Source organism: Garra rufa, chromosome 25 (assembly GCF_049309525.1).
Source record: "Garra rufa chromosome 25, GarRuf1.0, whole genome shotgun sequence".
Lineage (NCBI taxonomy): Eukaryota > Metazoa > Chordata > Actinopteri > Cypriniformes > Cyprinidae > Garra > Garra rufa.
The window spans coordinates 5,309,397-5,327,209 of NC_133385.1; the positions used below are offsets into that span (position 1 = coordinate 5,309,397).

At 32.2% G+C, this 17,813-nt stretch overlaps 1 protein-coding gene across 2 annotated transcripts in view; it reads right to left on the minus strand.

Moving 5' to 3' along the window:
• mon2 (MON2 homolog, regulator of endosome-to-Golgi trafficking) overlaps positions 1 to 16,557 on the minus strand; it is a 54,504-nt gene extending 37,947 nt beyond the window's left edge. For both annotated transcript variants that reach the window (XM_073831728.1, XM_073831727.1), the window contains exons 1-9: positions 16,430 to 16,557; positions 13,083 to 13,212; positions 12,903 to 13,000; positions 9,204 to 9,329; positions 8,890 to 9,087; positions 4,695 to 4,819; positions 2,211 to 2,350; positions 1,974 to 2,127; positions 618 to 823 (exon numbers count right to left, since the gene is read on the minus strand). In XM_073831728.1, coding sequence (XP_073687829.1) covers positions 618 to 823; positions 1,974 to 2,127; positions 2,211 to 2,350; positions 4,695 to 4,819; positions 8,890 to 9,087; positions 9,204 to 9,329; positions 12,903 to 13,000; positions 13,083 to 13,212; positions 16,430 to 16,537 — 1,285 coding nt within the window. In that variant the 5' untranslated portion in view covers positions 16,538 to 16,557. The remainder of the gene's footprint in view (positions 1 to 617; positions 824 to 1,973; positions 2,128 to 2,210; positions 2,351 to 4,694; positions 4,820 to 8,889; positions 9,088 to 9,203; positions 9,330 to 12,902; positions 13,001 to 13,082; positions 13,213 to 16,429) is intronic.
• Between the last annotated feature and the right edge of the window lie 1,256 nt (positions 16,558 to 17,813).

Sequence of the window (17,813 nt, forward strand, 5' to 3'; positions counted from 1 at the left end):
ATTGTCAAATTTATTGTATTTTCTGTTAATTATATAAAGATACAGTGAGTTATTATATAATACATTTTTATATTAAAAGATTATATTTGTTTGTAAAATCTATTGTATTTTCTATTTATATATTCTATTTATTTTTGTCAAATTTATTGTATTTTCTGTTAATTATATACAGCGTACAGAATACAGTGAGTATTCATATAATAAATTATTTTATTAAAAGACTATATTTTGTAAAAATCTATGGTATTTTCTATTTATATATTCTATTCTATTTATTGGTCAAAAAATTATTATACAAATACAATGAGTGATTATATTAAATATTTGTATTGTATTTGTATTTTCTATGTATATATTCTATTCCATTTATTGATCTGTCAAATGTATTGTATTTTCTATTCATATATTCTATTCTATTTATGTATTTGCTCACGTCCATTAATTAATATGAACACAAACATCTGAATTCTAATAATGTATTAGTAAATGTTTTATATTCCAAATGACAAAACTGATTTTGTAGTATATTGTTTCCTGTGTCACAGCCAGAGGTCAGCACAGAGCATAGTCTTATTATTAAAGAGACGTTCTCCAAATATACTGATTCAAAAACTCACTGGGTTCCTGAGGGCGGCCATCACTCTGTGGAGGACTAACAGGCTCCGCCTCCTCCCTCATAGCTGCTTCCTGTTCCTGTTTGGAGACCTCTCTCTCGATCATAGACGTGATTCCCCTCACCAGATCCAACAGGGCGCTGAAGGCCACAGACATGGCGTAACCTTCAGGGATGGAGGGTGGCTCCACCTTATCCAGCATCTCCAGACTGAGAACAAACACTCATTAGGGCCAACATGTAGCAAGACTAGTTAAAGGAGCAGTTCACTTCCAGAACAAAAATTTACATGTCTTTCTTTCTTTAATTGTAAATAGATTTTTTTTTTTTTTTGAGAAAAACATATCAGTATTTCTCTCCATATAGTGGACTTCTATGGTGCCCACAAGTTTGAACCTCTAAAATGCAGTTTAAAGGCAGCTTCAAAGGGCTCTAAACGATCACAGCTGAGAAAGAATGATATTACCCAGCAAACAGATTGGTTATTTTCTTTTAGAAAATACAATTTATATACTTTTTAACCCTAAACTGCATTTTAGAAGTTTGAACTCGGGGGCACCATAGAAGTCCATTATACTGAGAGAAATCCTGAAATGTTTTCCTCAAAAAACCTAATTTCTTTTCGACTGTAGAAAGAAAGACATGAACATTAGAAAGACATGCGGGTACATTATCTGTAAATGTTGAAGTTGGAGAAAATAAGATGGGAGTTTTTTTCGACGTACGATCATGCAGATCAGGACAAGACAAGCATTTTTTTTTAGAAAATAACCAATCTTTCGCCAGATAAGACCCTTCTTTATTGGCTGGGATAGTTTTGAGCACTTTAAAGCTGCATTTTGGAAGTTCAAACTTGGGGGCACCATAGAAGTCCATTATATGGAGAGAAATCCTGAAATGTTTTCCTCAAAAAACATAATTTCTTGGATGACAAGGAGTGAGTGAGTACATTATCTGTAAATTTTTGTTCTGGCAGTGAACCAATCCTCTAAGTGTGTTGTGTAGTGGAGTGACTCGGTCATCAGCTTTGTGCTCCTTTACGATTGTCAAAGAAAAAAATCTGTTACAGTCAATGAAAACAGTCGTTAAGTGTGTTGAGGTCAGTCTTAGAATGTTTCAGCAAATCTTAAAGTGTGTTCCCAGCTTAAACTGCATTGTGGAAGTTCAAACTCGGGGGCACCATAGAAGTCCACTATATGAAGAACATTCCTGAAATGTTTTCCTCAAAAAAATATTTTTTTACGACTGAAGAAAGAAAGACATGATCATGGACGACAACAAGGTGAGTAAATCTGTACATTTTTGTTCTGGAAGTGAACTTTAGCTTTAGCTTTAATACTAAAAGCTCATGGTCACTTACTAGGTGGCTTTGGCACTGCCCTGGACGCTGACGTTCATGAGGGGGATCCAGATGCCACGGTATTCAAAAGCAGCCTGTGTGGTCAGACTTCCACCTGCTCCTGCCGCACCCGGACCTCCCTGACCGGACGCCTGTGAACCTGACACAGACCCACCTGAAAGGGACATAGTTTGACTTTTCCATGAGATAATCAGTCATCATTTATCTAAAACATGGAGATCTTAGTGTGTTTGTGACCTGCAGGTGTGCTGGTGGATGAGGTGTTCCCTGCACTGGGGAGGATGAAGAGGGACTGGATGAAGGAGCCCAGAGCGTTGACGATGTCTCTGAAGACTTTGGTGGAGTGCTGCTTCATGTCATATGACTGACAGAAAGACCTGCACACACAAAACAGATCTTTATAATCTTCAGAAGAAGAAAAATATCTCATGACTGCAGGTAAACTGATAAATAAAGCTATGAAACATGCTTTTTATAGTGTTTAGCCAATAAAATGGATTAATATTGAATGTATACAGGAAGGAGTGTTTTTTAGATGTTGTAAATAGCATTTCAGTAATTTTATATGAGCCCTTGTCATTTTTATTTGTTGCCATTTTGTTTATTTTTATGTAATATTAATATTTTTTCAGTTTAATTTAATTAAAAAACTATTTTTATTAGTTTTAGCTAAAAATTATTTTATAGGAGAAATATTATCAAGTATTATTAAGTAAAAAATGTTAGGTTTAAATGTGCAAATGAGGCATTATTTAATGAAATATGTGCGAATTTGCATACATTTCTAGTACAAAAATCTAAACACTGGATGAAGTCAGTTTCCAAATTTTGACTTATTAAAAGCTTTTACAGAAGGAATTTTGGCCGTCTCATTTTGTCACAACATACAGTTGCAATCAAAATTATTCAACCCCCCAGAGACTGCAGTACTTTACAAATAAAAGCTTGTCTGAAGTTTCAGGACTTTATAAAAATTGCATCTACAACAGTGTACTGGCATATTAAAAGTGACAATGTCAATATATAATGTAATGTGCTTGAGTTCTAGGATTTTTTTAATAACACAGCTGTCATAATTATTCAACCCCTATTCAACATTGCCGTTTTAAGTCATTCATTTTTGCGGTAGGGAACAAAATTGTCCTAAAACACAATTAAGCTTTTAGAAACTATTAAAAAAACTGAATCAGCTTGAGATGTTACAAATCTATACATTTATCCCATGCATGTGCTGAAGTTGAGTAGCAAATATGGTAAAGTCAGCAGAGCTTTCACAAAAGCTATAGAGAAGAAATAGTTTCATTGTATTAAGTCTAAGGCTACGTGAAGATTTCTAAGACATTAAAAGCCTTATTCCATAGTTTAAAGTGTGTTGTACCAGAAAACCTTTGAGGGTGTTGAACCAAAAATACACAATTTCAATTTGCACTGTACAGCCAAAGACTTGCGAGATGACCCGATGAAAGGAGGAAAAATATTTCATTCCAGAGTAGAAGATGAACATAAGACAAGCATGGCTTTCATGTTGGGGCATCTTGGCGAATACCATTCTTGATCAAGAAGAACAAAAAGGTCAGCTTGAATATGCTAAAATTTATTTGGATAGACCTGTGGAGTTCTGGAAGAATGTTTTATGGAGTGATGTGGCCAAACTAGAACTTTTTGGACGTATAGATCAGCCGTATGTCTGGTGCAAAAAAGGGAAAACTAATGAGCAGAAGAACACTCTATGGTCAAACATGGAGGTGAGCTGATCCAATTATGGGGTTGTTTTACTGTAGCATGAAGTGGAAAACATGACCGTATGAAGGAAACCATGGATTCTTTGAAGTATCAGACCATTTTGCCAAGAATTGTGATGTCTTTGGTGCAAAGACCGAAGATGATGATCAATGGACTTTCCTGCAGGACAATCATCCCAAAGTAAACATCCAAATCTACTTATGCTTGGTTCAGGGATCAGTCACAGAATGTTCTTGAGTGGCCTGTTCAGTCTCCAGATTTAATTCTCATTGAAAATATGTGGTTGAATTTGAAGAAAGCAGTGGCAAAGTGAAAACCAAAGATTATCAGTGATCTAAAAGCTTTTTCAGCCGAGGAATATTCCAAGATTGCAGTAGAGAGGTGATCAACGCTTTTAAACACTTTCAATCAGTGTTTATTGGTGGTTTTAAATAATAAAAGATTCTGCACCAAATTTTACTTTTGGGGGTTAAATAATATTGAACATGAACGTTTAGAGCCAATTTGATTTATTTTTTTCATTATTTATCAATTTATGTTCTCAGAATTACTCAAATGTGTATTAAAATACTTTATCTAATAGTGTCCTAATGCCTTTGTAGATTTGTTTTTAGAAAAACAAATTATCTGGAACAAAATGTCTTGCATGTCAAGGGGGTTGAATAATTTTGATTGCAACTGTAATTCAGAAAAAGCTTAGGACAGACAGGAAACACTATATTTTTTACCATTTCGGGGGGAATAAAATGCTGTATAAAATCAAGCAACACTATGGACACTATGAAAAACCTAACACTGTGAAAAACCAAAAAGCCCAAAATCTCAAACTTGACAGGTGCAGCATTTTTGCCTGCAGTGTCTCCCCTTAAGCTAACAACAACAAAAAATGTTTGAGTTTAGTGTTATAATAGATAAAAATATCATTAGATCCACATAAAATAGTATAAGTCAAAGTAAAGTGTGTGTACATGTGCTTACCGCAGTAAATGCGGCTGAACACACAGTCTGTGCACAGACTCCACCGCCACGGCTCTCAACCACTGCGGCTTCTCTCCATCCAGAAACTTCACCAGCAGAGACAGGAAGATCTCACACTCTGTTACCTGTAACACAAACACACTGAGAGCTGTAGATATTGAAATCACTGTTACAGCATCTTGATGCATCCAAACAACTTTAGCAACTGCACTGTTGGATATCTGAAAATGTTTTCCAGCACAGAAGTGCACCACAAACGAATCCAACACACCAATATATCCTAATAAAATTAGATTAATTAAACTAAACATATTAAATGAATAAAAAGATTTTTCTTGCTCTTTTGAAAACGAAACTTTCCAAAATATTCACTGTTATGAGCTCATTAACATATGGCTGCTCGCATTTACATATCAACACCTTTTCAATATTCAACAACCCGTCCTGAAGAACATTATGCAGGATAGGACATCATAACAGAGGACATTTACATATAGATAGGAATAAAACTGTTAAAGTTGGATGCTGCTGAAGTAGGGAAAAAAACACTACATATGCAAATAGATAAAGTGTGATAATAAACCAAGCAAATTATATATGAACAAACCCTTCTATAAAAATCTTCATAATACAGATAGGAATAAAACTGTAAAATTTGGTGAATGTAAGTGCTGCTGAAGTGAAGAAAAAACGAATTTTGATAAAACTGCTTATGATATGTATTGAAATTTAAATCTATAGATGCAAATAGATAAAGCGCATAATAAAATCAGGTGAATGATGTATAAACAAACCCATCAGTAAAAACCTTCAGAATACAAACATGAATAAAACTGTACATTTTGGTAAATGTAAGTGCTGCTGAAAAGAAGAAAAAACTCATTTTGATAAAACTGCCTATGATATGTACTGAAATTTGAATCTACAGACGCAAATAGATAAAGTGCATAACAAAACCAGGTGAATGACATATAAACAAACCGCTCAGTAAAAACCTTCACAATATATGAAAACATGAATAAAACTGTAAATTTTGGTGTGTGTAAGTGCTGCTGAACTGGAAAAAAAACACACGGCCTTTAAAGACATGTATTGTTATAGAAATGAAGATGCACATAGATAAAGTGTGATAATAAACCAAGCGAATTATATATAAACGAACCCTTCTATAAAAAACTTCAGAATACAGATAGGAGTAAAACTGTAAAATTTGGTGAATGTAAGAGCTGTTGAACTGGAGAAAAAACTCACAGCCTTTAAAGACATGTATTGTTTTAGAAATCTATATATGCAAATAGAAAAAGTGTGATAATAAACCAAGCAAATTATATATGAACAAACCCTTCTATAAAAATCTTCATAATACAGATAGGAGTAAAACTGTAAAGTTTGGTGAATGTAAGTGCTGCTGAAGTGAAGAAAAAACGAATTTTGATAAAACTGCTTATGATATGTATTGAAATTTAAATCTATAGACGCAAATAAGTTGCTATAATAAAATCAGGTGAATGACGTTAGACAAACCCATCAGTAAAAACCTTCAGAATACAAACATGAATAAAACTGTACATTTAGGTATGTGTAAGTGCTGCTAAACTGGAGAAAAAACTCACAGCCTTTAAAGACATGTATTGTTATAAAAATCTACAGATGCAAATAGATAAAGTGTTATAATAAACCATGCTAATTATATATGAACAAACCCTTCAGTAAATACCTTCAGAATAAAGATCTGAATAAAACTGTAAATTTTGGTGTGTGTAAGTTCTGCTGAACTGGAAAAAAAACCACACGGACTTTAAAGACACGCATTGTTATAGAAATGAAGATGCACATAGATAAAGTGTGATAATAAACCAAGCGAATTATATATGAACAAACCCTTCTATAAAAAACTTCAGAATACAGATAGGAGTAAAACTGTAAAATTTGGTGAATGTAAGAGCTGTTGAACTGGAGAAAAAACTCACAGCCTTTAAAGACATGTATTGTTTTAGAAATCTATATATGCAAATAGAAAAAGTGTGATAATAAACCAAGCAAATTATATATGAACAAACCCTTCTATAAAAATCTTCATAATACAGATAGGAGTAAAACTGTAAAGTTTAGTGAATGTAAGTGCTGCTGAAGTGAAGAAAAAACTAATTTGGATAAAACTGCTTATGATATGTATTGAAATTTAAACCTATAGACGCAAATAGATAAGTGCATAATAAAATCAGGTGAATGACGTATAAACAAACCCATCAGTAAAAACCTTCAGAATACAAACATGAATAAAACTGCACATTTTGGTGTGTGTAAGTGCTGCTAAACTGGAGAAAAAACTCACAGCCTTTAAAGACATATATTGTTATAAAAATCTACAGATGCAAATAGATAAAGTGTGATAATAAACCATGCTAATTATATATGAACAAACCCTTCAGTAAATACCTTCAGAATAAAGATCTGAATAAAACTGTACATTTTGGTAAATGTAAGTGCTGCTGAAGTGAAGAAAAAACCCATTTTGATAAAACTGCCTATTATATGTACTGAAATTTTAATCTACAGACGCAAATAGATAAAGTGCATAATAAAACCAGGTGAATGACATATAAACAAACCGCTCAGTAAAAACCTTCACAATACATGAAAACATGAATAAAACTGTAAATTTTGGTGTGTGTAAGTGCTGCTGAACTGGAAAAAAAAAAAAACACACGGCCTTTAAAGACATGTATTGTTATAGAAATGAAGATGCACATAGATAAAGTGTGATAATAAACATGGCAAATTATATATGAACAAACCCTTCTATAAAAAACTTCAGAATACAGATAGGAGTAAAACTGTAAAATTTGGTGAATGTAAGAGCTTTTGAACTGGAGAAAAAACTCACAGCCTTTAAAGACATGTATTGTTTTAGAAATCTATATATGCAAATAGAAAAAGTGTGATAATAAACCAAGCAAATTATATATGAACAAACCCTTCTATAAAAATCTTCATAATACAGATAGGAATAAAACTGTAAAATTTGGTGAATGTAAGTGCTGCTGAAGTGAAGAAAAAACAAATTTTGATAAAACTGCTTATGATATGTATTGAAATTTAAATCTATAGACGCAAATAGATAAAGCGCATAATAAAATCAGGTGAATGACGTATAAACAAACCCATCAGTAAAAACCTTCAGAATACAAACATGAATAAAACTGTACATTTTGGTGTGTGTAAGTGCTGCTAAACTGGAGAAAAAACTCACAGCCTTTAAAGACATGTATTGTTATAAAAATCTACAGATGCAAATAGATAAAGTGTTATAATAAACCATGCTAATTATATATGAACAAACCCTTCAGTGAATACCTTCAGAATAAAGATCTGAATAAAACTGTACATTTTGGTGTGTGTAAGTTCTGCTGAACTGGAAAAAAACCCACACGGCCTTTAAAGACACGCATTGTTATAGAAATGAAGATGCACATAGATAAAGTGTGATAATAAACCAAGCGAATTATATATGAACAAACCCTTCTATAAAAAAAACTTCAGAATACAGATAGGAGTAAAACTGTTAAATTTGGTGAATGTAAGAGCTGTTGAACTGGAGAAAAAAACTCACAGCCTTTAAAGACATGTATTGTTTTAGAAATCTATATATGCAAATAGAAAAAGTGTGATAATAAACCAAGCAAATTATATATGAACAAACCCTTCTATAAAAATCTTCATAATACAGATAGGAATAAAACTGTAAAATTTGGTGAATGTAAGTGCTGCTGAACTGAAGAAAAAACGAATTTTAATAAAACTGCTTATGATATGTATTGAAATTTAAATCTATAGACGCAAATAGATAAAGTGCATAATAAAATCAGGTGAATGACATATAAACAAACCCATCAGTAAAAACCTTCAGAATACAAACATGAATAAAACTGTAAATTTTGGTGTGTGTAAGCACTGCTGAAGTGGAGAACAAACTCATTTTGAGAACATATGCAGTGTAATGTAGTGCATGGGAAAACAATGCTTTGCCTGTAGTATTTTGCCTTAAAATAACAGAAACAGGCTGTTTATTTGTAAATCTCAAAGAGAAGGTGGAAAATGGTCATTAAGGAGTAAATTATGACATTTTTGGTGCTAAGTGGACTTCAGATTATATTTATAAGGCATTTCAGTGAAGCATCAATGTGCATCTCACCAGAAGGCTGTAGAAGTGTTTGATGAGGACCGAGACGACCCGCAGCAGTCTCATGCAGATGGGGAAGTACGGTTTCTCCACAGGCGCCGGAGACGACGCGCTGGAACTGCTGCCCTGGCGGAACTTGATGTTGGGAGAGAACAGCTTGATGACCAGCGGACACACGCGCTCCTTCAACAGGAAACTGAACTCCTGATGCTACACAGAGACACGAGGAGGTTAGAGAGTGATCGGAAGGTCAAGTCATTTCCACTTGATTATTTGCCATCTGTATTTCAGGAATGTTTGTTTTCATTAGGATGTGTGGGGTTTACCTGCAGAAAAACTTGAGGAAAGTCATTTAAAACCGATTCCAGCAGCTCCAGGCCGAACGTCCGGGTCATCTCGGTCATTCCCACTAACCAGTAGGGGGCGTCAGCGTTCACCAGCTGACACAAATCCTGCAGAACGGCACATTTACATGTACAGAAAGATCAAAAAATGAGTCAATTAATATTTCATGTTGAAGTTACTAAGAACTTACATTCAAACTTGAAACATGAAGTATATTATATTTTTATGGCTATTTTTTACTAATAAAGACAATTTTTTTTATTGAACATTGATCTTTTTTAATCACACAGCTAAAGTTTAAATTTTATATAGTTTTTAATTAACATGATAAATAACTTAACACAAATCATGCAGTTTGGCACATTTACATGTACAGAACGCTTAAAAAACTAGTCAATATATACTTTCAATTAAATTATGGTTTTATGTTAATTTTATTTGGGGGTTTTTCGGCAAGGTCATTTTATGGCGAATATCAAAAGTCATAAAATTAAAAACATTTTTAAGCACATCAGTTAAACATATTTCTGAATAAAAATGTTCTCCATTTACGTTAAATACAGTTCAGTTCAGTAAAATGTTTAATTCTATAATTTCTAATTATATGTGACCCTGGTCCACAAAACCAGTCATAAGTGTCAATTTTTCGAAATTGAGATTTATACATTATCTAAAGGCTGAATAAATAGGCTTTCCATTGATGTAAGGTTTGTTAGGACAGGAAAATACTGGTCTGAGATACAACTATTTGAAAATCTGGAATCTGAAGGTGCAAAAAAAAATCAAAATACTGAGAATATCGCCTTTAAAGTTGTTCAAATGAAGTTCTTAGCAATGCATATTACTAATCCAAAATTAACTTTTGATACATTTATGGTAGGAAAATTAGAAAAAATCTTCATGGAACATGATCTTTACTTCATATCCTAATGATTTTTGGCATAAAAGAAAAATCGATAATTTTGACCTATACAACGTATTTTTGGCTATTGCTACAAATATACCCCAGCGACTTAAGACTGGTTTTGTGGTCCAGGGTCACATATCTATGTTAGTCATAATAGATCATTATATTAAAGTTGCCAACAACCTACAGTTAAACTTATCAACTATATTACTTTAGAAATAACTTTTTATTATGATAACCATGCAATTATATTATTTTTAATTTATTTTAAGTAAATAATTTAAAAACGTATTAATAATACTCATCTGCCATCCAAACTGGCGGTTATTAAACCTCTTATTAAGAAACCACAGCTAGACCCTAGTGAATTGGCAAATTACAGACCCATTTCTAATCTTCCATTTATGTCTAAAATTTTGGAAAAAGCTGTGTCTTCTCAATTGTGCTCCTTCTTGCAAAATAATAATCTCTTTGAAGAAGAGTTTCAGGCCCCATCATAGCACAGAAACAGCACTTGTAAAAATCACAAATGACCTGCTACTTGCGTCAGATCAAGGCCGCGTCTCATTGCTAGTTTTACTTGTTCCACTTGATCTTAGTGCTGTGTCGACACTATAGATCATGACATACTCATAGATCGATTACAAAGCTATACAGGTATTCAAGGGCAGGCTTTAAGATGGTTCAGATCATACCTGTCCGATCGCTATCACTTTGTTTATTTAAATGGGGAGTCATCGCAGCTATCACCAGTAAAGTATGGAGTGCCACAAGGATCTGTCCTAGGTCCTCTGCTATTTTCAATTTACATGTTACCCCTTGGTAATATTATTAGGAAATATGGGATTAGTTTCCATTGTTATGCTGATGATACTCAACTATATATTTCAACAAGACCAGATGAAACTTCTAACTTAGCAAAGCTAACAGAGTGGGTTAAAAATGTAAAAGAGTGGATGACCAATAATTTTCTACTGTTAAATTCAGATAAGACCGAGATATTACTTATTGGACCAAAAAAACAGTACACAGAATCTCTTAAACTGCAATTTGCAACTAGACGGATGTAATGTTATTTCCTCTACAGTTAAAAATCTGGGTGTTATATTAGGCAGCAACCTGTCTTTTGAAAACCTGTCTCATGTTACAAAAACAGCATTCTTCCATCTTAGAAACATTGCTAAGCTACGGAACATGTTACCTGTTTCTGATGCAGAAAAGTTAGTTCATGCATTCATGACGTCTAGACTGGACTATTGTAATGCACTACTAGGTGGTTGTCCTGCTTCTTCAATAAATAAGCTACAGGTAGTCCAAAATTCAGCCGCTAGACTCCTTACCAGATCAAGAAAATATGATCATATTACCCCAATTTTACAGTCTCTGCACTGGCTACCTATTAGGTTCCGTATCACTTACAAAATATTACTTCTTACCTATAAGGCCCTAAATGGTTTAGCTCCTGCAAACCTAACTAGTCTCCTACCACGCTACAATCCCTCACGCTCCCTAAGGTCGCAAAACTCCCGATTTTTATTAGTACCTAGGATAGCAAAGTCCACTAAAGGAGGGAGAGCCTTTTCAAATTTGGCTCCCAAACTCTGGAATAGCCTTCCTGATAACGTTCGGGGTTCAGACACACTCTCTATGTTTAAATCTAGATTAAAGACTCATCTGTTTAGCCAAGCATTCACATAATGTATCTCATAACGTTGTATTTCAGTTACATCTGATCACATACAGATCAACATTTTTCAGCTTGGGCTAAACACATATTTTTTGCTTGGTTGGAACAGCAGCTACGCTAATTATTTCTCTATTTGTTTCTCTGTTTCTGCCACAGGATTTCCATCCCGTGGTAACTAGGAATTACACAAGATTAAGTCTGGATTCAGAAGAAGAGATGATGCCAACCCCTCAGAGGACCGCCGATGATGCCAGCCTTGAAACAACATACAGCACTACACCATTTTGCTACAAGTTTGATTGCAACACATAATCATTACTATTAGTGTTCATCATCTGTTTGATTACACCATTACTGTTTTTAACATACATCTATACCATATGTACATCGACTTAACATACAGTAGTCACCACTAATAAGCTACTAAATATATTGTAGTAGCCTACATTTTTTGTACAGCTGCTTTGCGACGGTTTGTATTGTGAAAAGCACTATACAAATAAACTTGAATTGAATTGAATTGATTGAACATTAATTTTTTTTTATCATAAAACTTATCACCATTTCATAAATGCAGTACATTTAAGATTAAAAGATTAATTTTACGCAATTTGGATATCAATTAATATTACTAATTTGGAAATATTTAATTTATATTAACATATTGATGATAATAATTCATGTTAAAGTTGCCAACAACCTACGGTATTTATGGTTAATACCAAACAAAAAATGCTATATTATTTTAATATTTTTAAATTAATTATTATTCACAAGTATATTATTTATTTTATACAAATTTATTACATTAAAAGTTGCCAATTATTCAACATTGATGTTTTTGTAATCATACAGCTTTGGTCATCGTTTTAAAAAAAAATCTGCTTGTGGCTGTTACAGTGATTTTAAAAGGGGTTTTTAGTGACTCAACTATGGTAAAATATTATCAGACATACCTTAGACTTTCACTCTGAGATTTGAATGTTGAATACTGTTTGCATTTGGATTTTGGACTGAATATAGTGGTTGCATCCCTACTATCTGCTGAACTATCAACCGATCTACTGTAATAAAAAGAAGCCGCACCTGGAACAGCATGTAGGCGTCTTTAGCGCTGGGTCTCAGGGTGCTGACGGAGCGCCGGTTACTGTTGCCCTGGACAGCAGGAGGCTCTTCCGACAGACCTGCGGCGAGCGTATATAAAATAAATAACGAAGCAGACCACAGGGTTCTGGGTACAAGAGGAGACGCAGTACAAACAGTCACCTTTAAATTTCTCATCCTCCGCCACCATCCTCTCAAACACCACGGTCACGACCTGTCTGACGGTGGCGGCCGCTGTGTTGTTGGTGATGTTGTCTTTAGTGAAGTGCAGCCGGAAACACAGAACGATGGCCTGAAGTGAAGCACAAAAGGAAGAAGATTGAGAAGGGTTTCGGTTACACTATTTAAGTCAAATACGGTATCTGACAAAAGTAAGCACACCCCTCACATTTCAGCAACCATTTCAGTATATCTTCTCAAGGGACAATACTATAGAAGTTAAACTTGGATATCTTTTAGAGTAGTCAATGTGCAGCTTGAATAGCAGTATAGATTTACTGTCCCCTGAAAATAACTCAACATACAGCCATTATTGTCAAAATAGCTGGCAACAAAAGTGAACTTGTCCAAAGTGTCAAAATTTTGTGTTAGGACCATTGTTATCTGGCACTCCCTTAATCAGTCTTAGTCTCATCAGACCACAGGACATGGATCCAGTAATTCATGCTCTTGGATTGGAGGTCTTCAGCAAACCGTTTGCAGGCTTTCTAGTGAACCAGCTTGAGATGAGGCTTCCTTCTGGGACGACGCCTATGCAAACCGACTTGTTGCAGTGTGTGACGTATGGTCTGAGCACTAACAAGCTGACCTTCTTCTTCTGAAACCTTTAAAGCAATGCTGGCAGCACTCATGCATCTGTGTTTTGAAGCCAGGTTCTGCACCTGACGCACAGAACGAGTGCTCAACTTCGTTGATTGACCCTTGTGAGGCTTGTTCTGAATGGAACCCATCTTGGAAAACTCTGTATGACCCCTGACCACTGTAGTGTAACTCGGTTTCAGGGTGTTACTGAACCTCTAATAGTCTTGGTCATCTTTGTGGAGAGCAACAATACTAATTCTCAAATCCTCAGAGAGTTCTTTGACATGAGATGCCATGTTGAACATCCAGTGGTCAGTATGAGAGAATTGTATTAAAGCACCAAATTTTAACTGGTCTAATACAAGATACACAACTTTGTATGGTCCTGTCAAGTAGACAAGAACATAAACATGATGAATAGGACATGTGGCTTTGCATGGTTAAACAACATACTGCTGTTATCACTTCTGTTGCCAGCTATTTTGACAATAACGGCTGTATGTTGAGTTATTTTCAGAGGACAGTAAATCTGCTATACAAGGTTGTACATTGACTACTCTAAAATATATCCAAGTTTCATTTCTATAGTATTATCCCTTGAGAAGAAATACTAAAATGGTTGCTGAAATGTGAGGGGTGTACTCACTTTTGTCAGATACTGTATATTTATGTCCTTAAAAAACACATTTTAACTGTGTAGAAGTATAAAAAGTACATGTTTGTGCATGATTTTCCTCCTGACATCCTTTATTAAGCTACTGCTACTGTATCTCCAAGATTTTAATATGTAAATCAGGATTTCCACAGCATTTGATTGCTATATAATTTTAGAGCTCAGAACACTATAAATATTTCTATTTGCTATATCAGTTTTGCATAATTTTGTTAGATTTTATTAATTTACATGGCTTTTCCGAACCTGGAAATAACTTTTTAACATTTGCAATAACTGTGGTAAATCTTGTCTAATCTATCATTGAAATTTTAATAATTTTGTTGCGTTTAATTTTTTTTTTTTTTTTTAATATAACCATACTTTTTTATTATTTTTTTAGTTTGTTTTAGATAATTCAGTTGTTAGTATTTCAGCACCATAACTGTTATCAGCCAGTATCAGTGTTTTAATTATAATTCTTAAATATTTACTATGATTCATAAACTATTGTAGTTTTTGTTAATTTTTTTAATTAGGTTCTATTTTATATTAAGTTTTAAGTGTAAACTTTTAGTACTTTTGTACTGTTTTTTTTTTAACTTTTATTATTATTATTTATTAACTTAAATAGTTCACATTCAACAATACACTACAATAATATAAAAAAATGCATTTTCAAAAGGAACATTAAATAGAGGTATTTTACTTTTTAAAGAAATAAATAGATTTTGAATAAAAATAAATGAAAGTTAATTGTGAAAGTTTAAATTAAGAAAATAGTTGTTAACTGTAAGATATAAAGATACAAATTATAAAACATTTTGAGTTAAAACATTAAATTTAAGTAATTTTTTTAAATGTTGAAAACAGGTTCAGTAATTTTACTTAAATATTATATTCAACACCATGCTACAATAATATTAAAATGCATTTTCAAAAGGAAACAGTTAATTGTGACAGTTTCAATTAATAAAATAGTTATATTAACTGTGAGATATAAAGATATAACATTTTTTGAGATAAAACATCACAATTACATTTTTTTTTTATTTGAAATGTCAGAAACGTCTTCCATTAAAATTATATTTTTTATTATTTATCAACACTGATATTGGCCATAACAGATAACAGTTGGTGCTGATATAATAGCAAATAAATAAACTAAAACTAAAATGTATTTATTTTTAAAAATAAATACAAATAAAATAATAATAATATATACATATATAAAACTTTAATATAATTCATACATATACACACCATATAACTTACACCTATTTCAAAATATTAACAAAAATATACTAGTATATCATTGATATTAAAAGAACAAAAATGTTAACAAAAATTAACGTATTAAATATAAATATTAAAAAAATATTATTTAAACACTAACATTGGCTAATAACCATTATGGTTTGGATTTAGCATCTAAATAAACAAAAAACTAAAACTTAATAAAAATGATGAAATTATGAAAAACACAACAAAAATACTACTCTTTAAACTTAAAAGAGAAAGTATTAAAAAATAAATCAATTCAAATATTAACAAAAACTCTAATAGAATATCAATGATATCAAAACAGCCAAATTATATTTTTTAAAATAAAGTATTCTACATATTCTTAAATATTATTAAAATATTGGCTTATAACCATTATGGTGCAAATATACTAGCACTAAAAAAAACTAAAACTTCATAAAAATTGCAGACATAATAATAATAATAATACTAATAATTAATAATAATACAATTAAGAAAAATACTAATATTTAATATTATATTATAAATATTTTTATTATAATTGAAACACTGTTATTGGATGATAACCAAAAAAACTTTCAGTTAAAAAAACAAACAAAACAAAACATGATTCCCTTTTGATTTGGATTTTGTGCACAGTATTACTCTGACTTTAATGCTTTATTGAGATTCCCCATTGATTTTCTCCAGTCTTATTTCAAAAAAAGCAAAACAAATCTTGTTATTTACTAAAGGAGCCTTTTCTAACTGGCCATTTGGTCTGTAGACTCAGCGTAATGGTGTGCCGTACCTTAGACAGCACTTCGTCGTGTACGATAGTGTTGGTGGTGAGCAGCACCAGGACCGTCTGCAGCAGTTTGAGCTCCTCCAGTCCGTTCTCCATCAGCTGCCACAGCATGTTAATGATGTTCCCGGCCGCCGCCTGCAAACACACTCATTAACTCATCCACACGAGCCATTGATCCGTCACTCTCACCGCTGAGACTGCCGAGTCATTACTGTGACAGTGCAGCATGTTCATAACCCTCACAAATAACTACAGTGACGCTATCAGCTGGGGCTTTGATGCACAACGCTCCAGATTGTTGATTTATGTGCTAATGCTTCAAAGGAGTAGTTCACTTCCAGAACTCAAATATGCAGATAATGTACTCGCACCCTTGTCATCCAAGATGTTCATGTCTATCTTTCTTCAGCCGTAAAGAAATTAGTTTTTTCTGAGGAAAACATTTCAGGACTTTTGCATTTCAGGATAGTGTTTTTTTAGTTTTAGTTTAGTTTAACGTAATTAGTTTTATGGATGTTTCTGAGCTTGCTTTCATGTAAATAATAAAATAAATCTGTTTTTAGATCATTTTACATATTATACATATTTATTTATTATTATTATTTTTAGTAATCAGGCAATTTCTGTGTTTTGATTAGAATAAAAATGTTAATAATAGACTATTTCATATAATGAAATATTTTATAATGTAATTAGTTTTACGGATGTTTCTAAACCTGTTTTCAGGTAAAAAAAAATGTAAATAATAAAATAAATCTTATAAATATTATTAAATAAATACTATTTTGTATTATATATATCATTATAATTAAAACACTGAAATTGTCTGATTATATATAAATATATATATATATAAACATAAAACAAGCTTAGAAACATTCATAAAACGAATTAAACACTGAAATTGCCTGATTACAAATAAATATTTAAAAAGAATATATATATATATATATATATATATATATATATATATATATATATATATTCCCCCTTTTTAAATATTTATTTATTTATTCATAAATATAGTTATATAAATATATAAAAGAAAAGAAAATTACTAATATTGGCCATAACAACAATTGGTGCTAATATACTAGCACTTACTAAACAAAAACTAAAACCTAATAAAAACAAAAAAATAGTTACATTAAAAAAATGAAAAAAATAATACAAATGATCTAAAAAACTGATTTATTTTATTATTATTATTTTTTTACCTGAGCACAGGCTCAGAAAAATACATACAACAAATTACATTTTTTAAAATATTTTATTATATTAAATAGTTATAAACATTTAAATTATAATTAAAACACTGAAACTGCCTGATTACAAATATATAAAATATGAATGTTATAAATAATAATAATAATAATAATAAATACAT